Source organism: Brassica napus, chromosome C2 (genome assembly GCF_020379485.1).
Source record: "Brassica napus cultivar Da-Ae chromosome C2, Da-Ae, whole genome shotgun sequence".
Classification (NCBI taxonomy): Eukaryota; Viridiplantae; Streptophyta; class Magnoliopsida; order Brassicales; family Brassicaceae; genus Brassica; species Brassica napus.
The window spans coordinates 25,557,982-25,570,484 of NC_063445.1; the positions used below are offsets into that span (position 1 = coordinate 25,557,982).

Below are 12,503 nucleotides of genomic sequence, written 5' to 3' on the forward strand. Positions count from 1 at the left end.
TCACTAAACCTCCACAAGAATCATTATCTTTTTCTGAAAAAATGACAGATTGCTCATGAAGAGTTGTCAGTAGCCAACTATCAGTAAATCCAAATTGCTTTTTTGCTGTAGCCAAGTATTATATAATCCTACATAATTTATCGGTAATAGTAAATTGTGATAACAATAAGGTAGCATATTTCAAACCAACCGAGCGCTGGAGACTAGATAAATTAGACCACTATGTATATTGAATTAGTTTAGATCACAAATAGTCTACAATTGGAAACAACTTTAGTGTTTCCACTGTACTACAGAAAACATAACGTTATTCGTGACCTTTCGAAATTTCATAATTACAGGAACCGCTTTCATCTTTCTCTATGTCTCTGTTTGTCTCCCTTTTCAGTTATGCTGTTATGCTCACAGATCTATTTAAATGAGTTATCAAAATTAATCAAGCATCAAAGCATCTGAACCCAAAACTACGACAAAGGTTCACCAGGATACCGCTACAAGTGGACAGCAATGACAGACGATAGAGAAGAAGGGACAACAATCGTTGAGATATGTAAGAGACCCTCTTATAAACTTAAGAAGTATAAATATCTTTATCATTTTTTTGTCTCTTATTTCTTCCCTTTCTATGTTTTTCATTTGGATTTGGCAGTAAAAAAATCAATTTTTTTTAGAGACTACTCCTAGAAGGGAGACAAAAATGAGAGGAATAAATCATCTTAAGATGCTCGAACCAGTGATCATGCATGAATCGACCATCCTTGCTTCCGCCTTCCGGTAAGGTCACTCACATCCAGATTTGTAGAGACAAATGGTAAAACCTATGATCGGGTCAGGCGGACTCAGGCCCATTCCCATCCATCCCACTGATTTCTTCGTAAAGGGCTTCATCGTTGTTCTTGGATTAAAGCTAAATGTGGGAAGTTCGCTCTCTTGGCCGTAGAGGTGTGGAAGAAGCGAAGCGGCGTGGCAGAGAAACAGACGACCTCGACGACACTGGATTTCAAATCTCGATTTCTCTGGCTAAGATCCCGTTCGTGGACGACGGAGGAGATGCGATGTCGACGGTTTCTAGGATTTATGCGGAACGAGGCTTGACGGAGCTCCGGTTTGTGTCGGGCAGGGTTTGGAGGGTACAAAGTGGTTTCAAGCGGACCAGCTGTAAACGTTTGTCATGGCGTCTTAGGAGCTCCGGTGATGTCTTCGGATGACTTCTTCGGGTCGCGCCCCCGACGTCCTAAAGAGTGACCGCTGGAGTGGTGTTGATTGAAAGGAGATGTTAACTCAACCGCCCTTGATGGCGAGAGGTAAAGATTCAAGTCAAAGTGGTCGGGTTGCTAGAGGACGGCTCTCTGGCGTTTAGATCTAGGGTTTTCTGCCTAACCGGTTTAATCTGGTTTAGCTCTAGATTATTTTTATTTTTTTTCACCCAATTCTGAAATTGTAAACTAAGGAATTTTTACCCGGTATAGGGTACGATAATATATATAATTTTTTAAAAAAAATCAAACATAAAATCCCTATCTTTTTTTCTTTCTCTGCTTCCTCTCAAGTCTATTGTCACTGGTTTAAGAAAACAATATCGAGAGTTCTTCAGCCAAACAAAGAATAAAAGGTGGGTAACAAGTTGGAGATGGATCAGACGCAGATGCACAAAGAGAACCCACTAAGAATAGTTATAGCTACATGAACTATACGAGTGATCAGCAACCATGGCTATAGGAACTTCACTCGAAGAAAATATTGGAACTTGACTTGAAGTATTGAATCATGTCACTAAACCTCCACAAGAATCATTATCTTTTTCTGAAAAAATGACAGATTGCTCATGAAGAGTTGTCAGTAGCCAACTATCAGTAAATCCAAATTGCTTTTTTGCTGTAGCCAAGTATTATATAATCCTACATAATTTATCGGTAATAGTAAATTGTGATAACAATAAGGTAGCATATTTCAAACCAACCGAGCGCTGGAGACTAGATAAATTAGACCACTATGTATATTGAATTAGTTTAGATCACAAATAGTCTACAATTGGAAACAACTTTAGTGTTTCCACTGTACTACAGAAAACATAACGTTATTCGTGACCTTTCGAAATTTCATAATTACAGGCCAATGAAAAAATATACATAACATCCAACTTTACTAGACATGCAAAATGAATAAGTAAAATAAAATCAAAAGTCCAAATATGCAGGAGGCCTATAAGCTAGGATCAACATAAGCACCTCAGTAACATTAGTCAACTTTTGAGTTTAAGAGGCTGAAAGCCTGAGACACGTCCTCTTTCTGAGCTTGGTATGCTCTATGTATGGACCAAAAACACAAATAATGAAAGACGACGGCGGCGACAATTCCCCAAACCCATCCGACCAAGATCGTACTGCGCATGAGGCGCCGGATCTGGGTGTTCGACAGAATAGCGCAGGAGGCACAGGTGGAGACAGTTCCCCGAAAGAAAAGGAGAACCCCTCTCTGTTCTGAAAGCGCTTGAAGTGGAAGGAACAAGTCCGAAAGTTTCGTACTCTGACGTTATAGTCGATGGATCCTCGAGATCGGAGGAGTATCCTGAGTTTGTGGTGAAAGACGCTGTTGCAGAAGTGGAAGTTCCAATGTCGTTAATGGAAGAGGCTGAGCCATTGTGGACTAGTTTCATTGTAGGGTATTTCATGAATGATGCTCCCCACATTGGATCGATTCACGCGACAGTTAACAGGATTTGGGCTTCTCCTCTAAAGAAGACCAAGATTGATGTTCAGTTCATAGGAAAAACAACGGTACTATTCAGGATTGAGGATGCAGGGATCCGTAACAGGATCTTGAAGCGAAAGTTCTAGCACCTCTCCGATGTTCCGCTAATGTTGGGTGAATAGACTCCTGAAACGGCTCGTTCCCCTCCAGATCTCTCTGCAATGCCATTGTGGGTTGACTTGATGAATGTACCTGGTTATCTCTACTCCAAGAAAGGCTTGAGCTTTTTGTCTAGAGCTTCTGGGAAGTTCATTAAACTTCACCCTAATACGGAACATTGTGTCCGCTTGGATGTTGCTCGTGTGCTGGTGGAGGTTGACCTAACTAAACCACTGCCTACCAAGATCAATGGCTCTGATGTTGTTGTTTCCATTACCTACCCCTGGCTACCTCCTCGCTGTCTCTCTTGCTCTAAATGGGGACATGTTGAGAAGGATTGCTCAGCTCCAAAGGCCAACGTAGAGGCGGCAAAGCAGGCAAATGTGGTGATTGAGCAGGCTATAGTGGTGGTGAATGACTCCGTTGTACTGGAGGGTTTTTCGACAAAGGACACTATGGAGAAATCCTCTTCTGAGATTTTTAGAAAACTAATGGAAGACCTGGAGTCTATGACTAGAAAGGCTAGTCTCTCTGGTGAAGGTAGCTCCAAGGCGGAGGTAGATCAGACGGTTTCAAACTATAGTTTGGCTCCAGAAAGTAACTCTTGGTCTCTAGTTTCGGGTCAGAGTAGCCCTCCAGCATCTCCTCGTAAAGTACAGAACACTAGTAATGATTGCAATGATTGCATCTCTCCTAATGGTTTTCAAGCTCTTCAGGATATCTGTGAAGAAAGAGAGGTAAAAGAAGATGAGGAGACTGAAGAAGTGGAGGTAGCTGATTCTGCTAGTCTGAACGTGGGAAGCTTACCAGTGGTTGTGGTCACAAATGAGAAAACATCAGTGACAGTTCAGCGACAGGGAGGCTCTCAGCGAAATAAAGGCAGAGGTGCTAAGCGAGGATAGCTAACTCGAGAGATTTGGTTCAGGCTGTGACTCAACAACAAAAGGCTAATAGTCAAGCAAGGAAAGCTTCCTCTAGGAAGCACTGATGTCGTCAATCGCTTGGAACATACGTGGGTTCAATAAGCCACGTAAACAAAAGGCAGTTAATTATTGGGTCAATGCTGCAAAATTGTCTTTTGGGTGCTTGCTGGAAACTAGAGTGCAAGAGGAAAATTTTAAAAAGATATTTGATACTACTTTCCCGGGCTGGAGTTGTGTAAACAACTACTCCAATCATAGGCTCAGAAGAATTTGGGTTTGTTGGTCCGATGAAGTGGAAGTTATACCAGTCTCTACGAGTATGCAAATGATTACAGTTTGGGTGAGATACAAAACATCTGGTGACACTTTTCTATGTTCCTTCATCTACGCATCAAACTGTAGGATGGAGAGAAGGGAGCTTTGGAATGAGATGGAGGTTATTGCTGGATCAGTGGCAGGAGATACTAACCCTTGGATCATCCAGGGTGATTTTAATGTCGCTTTATCCTCTACGGAGCATTCTCGCCTCATGGAAACTGCTGCGGATATGAGCTCAATCAGAGAGTTCCAAAATGTAGTGCGCAATTGCGATATGATGGATTTAGCTCAAGTTGGCTCTTCTTTTACTTGGACAAACTGTCAAGATGAGAATCCTATTAGTAAGAAGTTGGACCGTGTTATGATCAACAGCTGTTGGATCAGTGCCCTTCCGAACTCCTTTGTTACTTTTGAATCAGGTGGCGTGTCTGATCACTTACGTATGCACATACAGCTCCGCGAGGTGCCACAAGGGAACGCGAAGCCTTTTAAATTTTTCAACCACACAGCCTCGCATCCCCGCTTTCTTGAAGTTGTTGATAGGGTTTGGAATGAGACTGCGCCCCTGTTCCATTCTCGCACTGCTCTTCGGAGATTCCAAAATAAATTGAAAGCTCTAAAATCGGAGATGCGTGGTTTAAACCGTAATATGTGTGGTGATTTACCCAGTCGTGTGAAACATGCTTATGAGGACTTGTGTGCGAAACAAACTGAAGCTATGAGAACCCCCAAACCTCCACTTTTGAAGCCGCGTCTAATGCTTGGGAGCACTGGCATCACATATCGGGTATTGAGGAGCAATTTTATTATCAGAAGTCCAGGGTGCAGTGGTTGGGTCTTGGAGACAGGAACTCACGGTTTTTCCATAAAGTCACCCAAAGTCGTAATGTGAGGAACACTATCAGGCGTATAGTCACCGAAGATGGCAGAATTCTCACCTCTCCGTCTGACATCAAACTAGAGGCTGCTGCTCACTTTGAGAACTTCCTCAACGGCTCTCCTCCGCTCACTTCAGATGTTTCTCCTAACTATATTAGTGATCTTGTTGACTATCGTTGCTCAAATGAAGATAGAGTCATCCTTACTAACCGGTGGAAGCCTCAGAAATTAAAGAGGTGTTGTTTTCCTACCTGCAAACAAAGCTCCGAGACCTGATCGGTACCCAATGGAGTTCTATAAAGCAGCTTGGCCAGTGATTGGAAAGGATCTCATCATAGTTATCCAGTCTTTTTTCCTCTTCGGCTTCATGCCTCATAGTGTCAACGCCACCCTGCTGTCGCTGATTCCGAAAACTACTGATGCTGAGAAGATGACCGACTTCAGACCTATTGCTTTCTACAACGTCATCTATAAGGTTATCTCCAAGATCCTTGCTAGAAGACTCAAAGCCACTCTCCCGGAAGCTATAGAACTGAACCAATGCGCTTTTGTGGAGGGCAGATTACTCCTGGAAAACGTCCTCTTAGCTACGGAGCTTGTTAAAGACTACCATAAGCCATCGGTCTCCTCCAGATCTGCTATTAAACTAGACATCTCCAAAGCTTTTGATACAGTAAGATGGTCTTTCATCGAGAGTACTCTTCGTGCGATGAACTATCCAGATATCTTTGTAACCTGGATAATGAAATGTATAGAAACTGCAACCTTTTCAGTTTCTGTCAATGGAGAGCTAGAGGGTTTTACAAGGGTGCTCCCTCTCTCCTTATCTCTACGTCATCGTCAGTAACGTTCTGTCCAAACTCATCAACAAAGCAGTCTCGGCAGGCTGTATTGGGTTTCATCCTCAGTGCCAAGAAGTTAATCTGTCACATTTGAGTTTTGCAGATGATATAGTTGTCTTCAATGATGGAACACCAGATTCGCTTCTTGGTACTCTCCAAGTGTTCGAGGAGTTTTCTGTAATGTCGGGTTTGAGAATTAATGTAGTCAAATCCACAGTCTTTGCAGCAAGAAGAGGGAAGCTCGTTCATGAGGATGCAGCAGCAGGGTCAGGTTTATCCACCTCTGCTGCCTATCAAGTATCTTGGACTCCCTCTCACTATTAAAGTCATGACTAGAAGCGATTATGAGCCTCTGATAACGAAGATCAGGAACCGGCTTTTATCATGGACGAGCAAGGCCCTCTCATATGCGGGAAGGTTGACTCTTATCAAGTCAGTCATAGCAAGCATCACAAATTTCTGGTGTGCTGTTTTCTGTCTTCCGCAGAGCTGTATCGACGAGATTGAGAGCATGTGCTCTGCATTCCTCTGGAGTGGTTCGCCAAATATAACGTCAAAGGCAAAAATTGCTTGGGAAGATGTGTGTTGTCTTTATGCTGAGGGAGGTCTAGGTATTCGCCGCATTCAGGAGGTCAGTACGGTGTTCACTCTAAAGCTTATATGGCGCTTATTTGTCCAGTCTGATTCGCTTTGGGTCATTTGGGTGAAGAGGTATCTCTTGCTAGGTGAGACCTTATGGGATGCAAAAGACACGGGTTTGGGTTCATGGGTGTGGCGCAAGTTGCTGAAGTTTCGATCTCTGGCAAAAAACTTCCTTTTGATGGATGTTAAGGATGGCGCCACTGCAAGGTTCTGGACTGATCTGTGGTTTCCTAAAGGAAGACTTATTGAGATTTTTGGGGAACTTGGTACACAAAAGCTGGGCATCAGTAGGGATATGAGGATTTGTGATGTCTTTAGAGAGGGTTAATGGAGATTCCGCAGATGTCGTGACAGACATATCCAAAGCTTGGTAACAGAGATACAAATGTTTCAGTTAACGCTAACGGATGGAAGGGATGAAGTTTTATGGAAGCGTGGTGCTAATGATTATGGCACTAAGTTTAATTCTTCTGAAACTTGGGATCAAATCAGGGTGCACAAGGAGACTGTACTTTGGAGCAAAATTGTTTGGTTCCCTCAAGGTGTTCCTTGCTTTGCTTTCATCACTTGGTTTGCGGTCAAGGATAGGCTCCCCACTGGTCATTATTCTCGACGGTGGGGTCAACCGCAACATTGCCTCTACTGTGGTGAACCAGACGAGACTAGAGACCACCTTTTCTTTGCGTGTCCTTATACTTTCACTCTTTGGCTGAAGATGGTAGGGAATTTGTTTGGGACTGATCCGGATCCGGACTGGGACATCACTCTGTCTACAATGCTGTCTAGATCATACGACCGCCTGACTTTCATATTCCTCCGACTGGTCCTGCAAGTCACCATTTACTTCATCTGGCGTGAACGCAACGATAGGAAGCACGGTACTAGCCATAAGACAGTTGAGCAGCTTGCAAAGTTGATTGATAAAACAGTTAGGAATCGCATCTCATCTACAAAGTACACTCTCAACCCGCGACTGCAAGGTTTAATGATCAGGTGGTTTGCAGCTCATGACACTGCAAATTAGAGTTTTCAAATTCTTTTTCAGAGGTAGTTGTATGAACTACTCATAGCTGTACATATTTTCATATATTCTTTTAGCGATGATCAATAAATTTAAAGTTTCATAAAAAAAAAACACAAATAAAAACAAGTAACTTATTAAGTAAAATTTTAAATTTAAAAATCACTTGAAATAAATTATAGTTAAAAGTAAATTACATTATAAACCAAATTAAAATATTAAAAAAATACATGTTAGGTTATTAAAATAAATTAGTACAATTACCCCGCACAAATTAGATGTGATATAACAAACACATGCTAGATTATTAAAATAAATTAGTACACATGTGTTGTACTTATGCAAATTATATAAGTAAATTAAATATAAACACACACAAAAATTATTTTATCATGTTCATTAAAATTAGCATGTGTAAATCTCTCAGTTATATCCCATGTTCAGGTTTAGTGGGAGAAATAAAAGATACAAGTGATAGAAAGCAAAAAGAAGACCCACTCCATGCTATTGTTGTCGAAACTAAGCTTGGAGTTCAGTTATCTAATGCACGAGTTCATGCTAACTTATATCAATTAATCAAGTTTTTGTTCAGATAAAGAGATAAAGCTATTGGTGATTTTTTTGGCGTTCCTTCTATAAACAATTTTCATAAGAGTTAATGGACTACATATTCTTTCTCAATGAATTTTGATTTTCAGCAGTATCTATACATGTTATGAGAGTATTTATATCGAGAACCATAAGTCTATATTAGTTAACCCTAGGACCTTTAATAAAACTTATTATGGCCATATTCTTGGCTGAGGTCTATTTTTGTGACAAAAACTTAAAAAAGACTATCAGAAATTTATCTATCTCTTATCCGATATGACAATAATATAAAAAGCAATTTATCTTCATCTAATTTATTACTATAGAATGATTTGGTTTGTGCATATAAAATTGCTCTATATGAAGTGGTGTAATCAAGCATCATGCCAAACATGTTCTTCATTGCATCAGTGATATGCTGCGGATTCAACCCATCAATGATTCCAACACGATCAATGAAAAGCTTACCAACATACTTCGGAGTACAGTGTCTCCGCTGAGCGAGTCGGTCTCTCACTGAGCATGTATGTTTTTCCACATACTTTGTTACCCAAAACGTATTTGTCCCATGTTTCACACTCGCTCTGATCTTCCATTGACAACCACTAACCGGACATGTTGTCACAAGGAGAGTTTTTGTTGACTTGTATATTCTGAAGGAGAACCTAAACCTCACTGCTGTCAACCGCAGCTCTGAAAGCAGTGCATCCTTGCGAACAAAACTCTGGTTGACATAGATATTGTTACCATTCGATCTTCCTCCTTCAATATTTTTGAAATCTTCAAAACACATATCATCATCTTCCTCATCCTCATCTTCAACCTTTCCATAAACACTGTAATCCTCACCATTCTCGTCCGCTTCAGCAACAATAGAGATATCAGCATCCTCCTCCCCATCGTCCTCCTCTCCATCGTCCTCCTCCCCATCATGATTTTCATCTTCAACCAAATCATCATCATCATCTTCAAAACATTCATCAGCTTCATCAGCTTCATCATCTTCTTCCCTGAACTCTGAAACCGTTTCCACCTTGCTACGGCTTGATACACAAGCCGTACTCCATGCGTTTTGGTTATCTCGAGCAAGTTTCGAACTTATCTATCACTTGTAACATGAATATGAGGGGTGTCTGGAGCCAACATCATTTCTGCTGGTAATGAGTAGGTTATCTCCATAGATTATGTGCTCATGTCCAGGTTATAATCTTCTTGAGTCATTGCAAGAAGTTCAGCATGCGTCGAACCTTCCCCCCAGAAAATGATTCTCGCTCCTTTGACATTATCAACCACAAAATCCCAACGGCAATCTTTCAACAACCATTCTCCATACACTGCATGTAACTGACGCATCATCTACAAAAATTCAAAATAAAACACATTAGTAAACATAGAGAAAATGAAAGTTTACTAAACATTGACGCAGACGACATACCAGTAAGTCGTCTGGAAGACTTACCAGTAAGTCGTCCAAACATGTCATTTTTGCAATTGAATTTTAAATAGGACGACTTACAAGTAAGTCGTCCAGCTTTGTTTGTTAAAAAAAAACTCTCGTCTAGGATAAAACGGGTTAGTTTTGCATTTGGCCGAATTGTGTTAGATATTTGACTTTTCCTGGAAGACTTACCAGTAAGTCGTCTCTGGGTAAACAAAAATTTCAATATTTTATTAAAGCTAGACGACTTATTTGTAAGTCTTCTCAGGTTAGTTTGTAATTCGAAAAAGAAACTTAATTATTTAACTTTACCCAGACGACTTACTTGAAAGTCGTCCAGGTAGACGACTTACGAGAAAGTCGTCCGAGATAAGCAAGGTATGACCAGAATCTAGGAAATAAACCTGGACGACTTTGCTTATCCTGGACGACTTTCAAGTAAGTCGGACGACTTTCGAGTAAGTCATCTTACTTGACAACTTCCGCGTAAGTCGCCTGAGAAAAGTTAAATATTTAAGTTTTATTTTCCAATTGCAAAAGTAACCTGAGACGACTTACAGATAAGTCGTCTAGCTTTAATAAAATATTGAAATTTTTGTTTTCCCGGAGATGACTTACTGATAAATCGTCCAGGAAAAATCAAATATCTGACACAATTCGGTCAAATGCAAAACTAACCCGTTTATCCTAGACGACTTACCAGTAAGCCGTCTAGGGTATTCTCTAGATTTTTTTTTTAACAAACGAAGATAAAGACTTACAAGTAAGTCGTCCGTTTGACCAGAAGATTTACCCGTAAGTCTTCTACAGTCAGACTACTTACGGGTAAGTCTTCTACGCGAACAGATCTGGAAAAAATTTCAATTTCATACCTTAAACTAGTGAGATGAGTTCCTTAGCACACACAGTCTTTTCCAACCACCCAGAACCTCAAACGAAAGTAACCCACCAAGAATAGTATGCTTGAATGGCTCTATCAACCATAAAAAAATTTGAATCAAAAGCTTGAGTTTTTTGGATGAATATGGAGGCAAAGTGAAAGAGATGTTGTTTTTAGTTCATAAAAAGTGAGAAAGAGAGAGTGTAAATCGATTTGAGGTGCATTAAGAGGTTCAAATTGGTTGTTCATAGTGATTGGTGTATTGATTGTAACGGCAATCTTGTAAATACTTGAAGATGATGAGGTTGAGAGAGTAAAAATGTCATTTTCGAAAAAAAAGAAAGAAAAACTAATGACATTTTCGTGAATAATATGAAAAAACGTGGGTTAGTTTTATGTTTGACTTTGAGTTTTGAGTCAATTTTGTAAAATGCCCAAAATATAAAGTACATTCTGTTATTTGTTAGGATAATCTCACTCCGTACAAGGCGCGGATCTTATCCTGGTAAAAGGTAAATGGTTAGATGAATATTTAGTTCCACCAATTTTTGTTTTTTAAACATATAATCATTTGGACCCTGTGGTAACTAATAGCAAGAAGAAAATTTTATGTCGAGCATCTGCACCGACAAATGAGGTACAGCCATCGCTAAGTCTTACGGAAGAAGAAAGATATCAATCATTAATATCAGTTGGAGGATTATGATCAGGTTAGTGATTCGAGCTCAACTACACTTGGAGACGTCATCGTGGTTGTTGTTTAATTAAGTGCTTTTAAAACTATTTTCCCGTAATTTTCATTTGATCAATTCAGATTTAATATATAAGATATGTGTCGTGCACGGAACGAACATTCCGTATACAAATATTTTTAAGTACACTATTATTTCTTTTGCTTTTTTTGCATATTATAAAATAATAAATATATATTAAATAATTAAAAAGCAAGTAAATATTACATATATAATTAAATTGACTCGAACACATAAATCAGAATAATCACCTTCTTATTTAAAATATTTTTATATAAATATATCAAAACAATTACATTTACATATTTTCTATGATGTATAATTAAATTTAAATGATATTAACATACATATATAGTATATTTTTAATATGATTATTTATTAAATAAGAATTCATACTCATATGATTTTATGATAATTTGTATTTTCATAACAAAAATTTTAACTTCTGAAAACAAAAAATTCAGTATGGACTTTTAATAATTTTAGTAATTTATAATTGTATATAAAAATTCAGTTCAAATTGCAAAATTAAAATATTAAGTTCTCAATACTTGGTCAATGCAAATTTAAGAGCTAATTATTTATTTTATATGATATATAATTTAACTTAAACAGTAATATATACGTATATAGATATATATTTAATTATTTATTTAATATGAATATCTATTAAATGAAAATTTGTATTCATGTAATTTTATGATCATTTGTATCTTGTTATAACAAAAATTTAAACCATTGATCACAAATTTTCAAATGTGAGACTTTTAACAATTTTAGTAATTTAAATTCATTTTTTTTAAATTCGAAATATAACATATACAAAAAAATCCAATTTTTATTGTATGGTGAATATGATTTTGATTTTATTTTAATAATATAAATTAAATAAAATTGATGAATGATATAAAAATTGTTACCAAATCTTTATTATTCAAAATTATTAATTGTAATATATATTTTTATTATATTGGAGAATTCCACAGTTTTTATTTAAGAAAAAAAGAAAAATATCATTTTGTACATTAATAATTAATTTATGCTTAATTTAATTAAAATATATAGTATATGTTTAGATTGACCAAGTTAGGGTGCGATTGGTAGTGGTTGTAGGTGCTGTCAAGAATCACATTTATCTCTACAATACTAAATTCACAGCAATCAAGTTTTAATAAAAAAATTATAATCACAGTTCTTGAAATAACCTAACGATGTACAAGTGTTGTATAGAGCCAAACATCCACAACAATTTTTTAGGACTTTCCATAAAATTCTAGAACAATAAAATTTAAAACCCCAACAAAAATTCTACAGCAAAATTTTTAAAGGTACAACCATTACCAATCGGACCCTTAGTTGTCTATTAA

General features: G+C 38.1%; 2 protein-coding genes across 4 annotated transcripts; both read left to right on the forward strand.

Moving 5' to 3' along the window:
• The first annotated feature begins 351 nt into the window (after positions 1 to 351).
• On the forward strand, positions 352 to 5,789 carry LOC125581744. Of its 3 annotated transcripts, none has more exons than XM_048747697.1 (2): positions 352 to 550; positions 650 to 5,789. In XM_048747697.1, exon 2 carries the CDS (start codon positions 3,838 to 3,840, stop codon positions 4,981 to 4,983), a length of 1,146 nt encoding a protein of 381 aa, XP_048603654.1. In that variant the 5' UTR covers positions 352 to 550; positions 650 to 3,837; the 3' UTR covers positions 4,984 to 5,789. The 3 variants fall into 2 exon arrangements, with proteins under 3 accessions (XP_048603654.1, XP_048603656.1, XP_048603655.1); XM_048747698.1 differs by having other exon boundaries at positions 672 to 5,789.
• Positions 5,257 to 7,478, forward strand: LOC106373944. Its single transcript, XM_048748889.1, has 7 exons — positions 5,257 to 5,809; positions 5,916 to 6,109; positions 6,182 to 6,244; positions 6,300 to 6,443; positions 6,492 to 6,720; positions 6,773 to 6,824; positions 6,947 to 7,478. Exons 1-7 carry the CDS (start codon positions 5,257 to 5,259, stop codon positions 7,476 to 7,478), a joined length of 1,767 nt encoding a protein of 588 aa, XP_048604846.1.
• Positions 7,479 to 12,503: the final 5,025 nt, after the last annotated feature.

What these genes read in the sequence shown, in the direction of transcription:
- LOC125581744 (XM_048747697.1), top strand. Translation starts at nt 3,838, where the DNA reads ATGTCGTCAATCGCTTGGAACATACGTGGGTTCAATAAGCCACGTAAA.
- LOC106373944 (XM_048748889.1), top strand. Translation starts at nt 5,257, where the DNA reads ATGGAGTTCTATAAAGCAGCTTGGCCAGTGATTGGAAAGGATCTCATC. An exon ending in GGAAGGTTGACTCTTATCAA is followed by an intron (nt 6,245 to 6,299) that starts GTCAGTCATAGC and finishes TGTCTTCCGCAG; the next exon opens with AGCTGTATCGACGAGATTGA. An exon ending in ACAGACATATCCAAAGCTTG is followed by an intron (nt 6,825 to 6,946) that starts GTAACAGAGATA and finishes GGATCAAATCAG; the next exon opens with GGTGCACAAGGAGACTGTAC.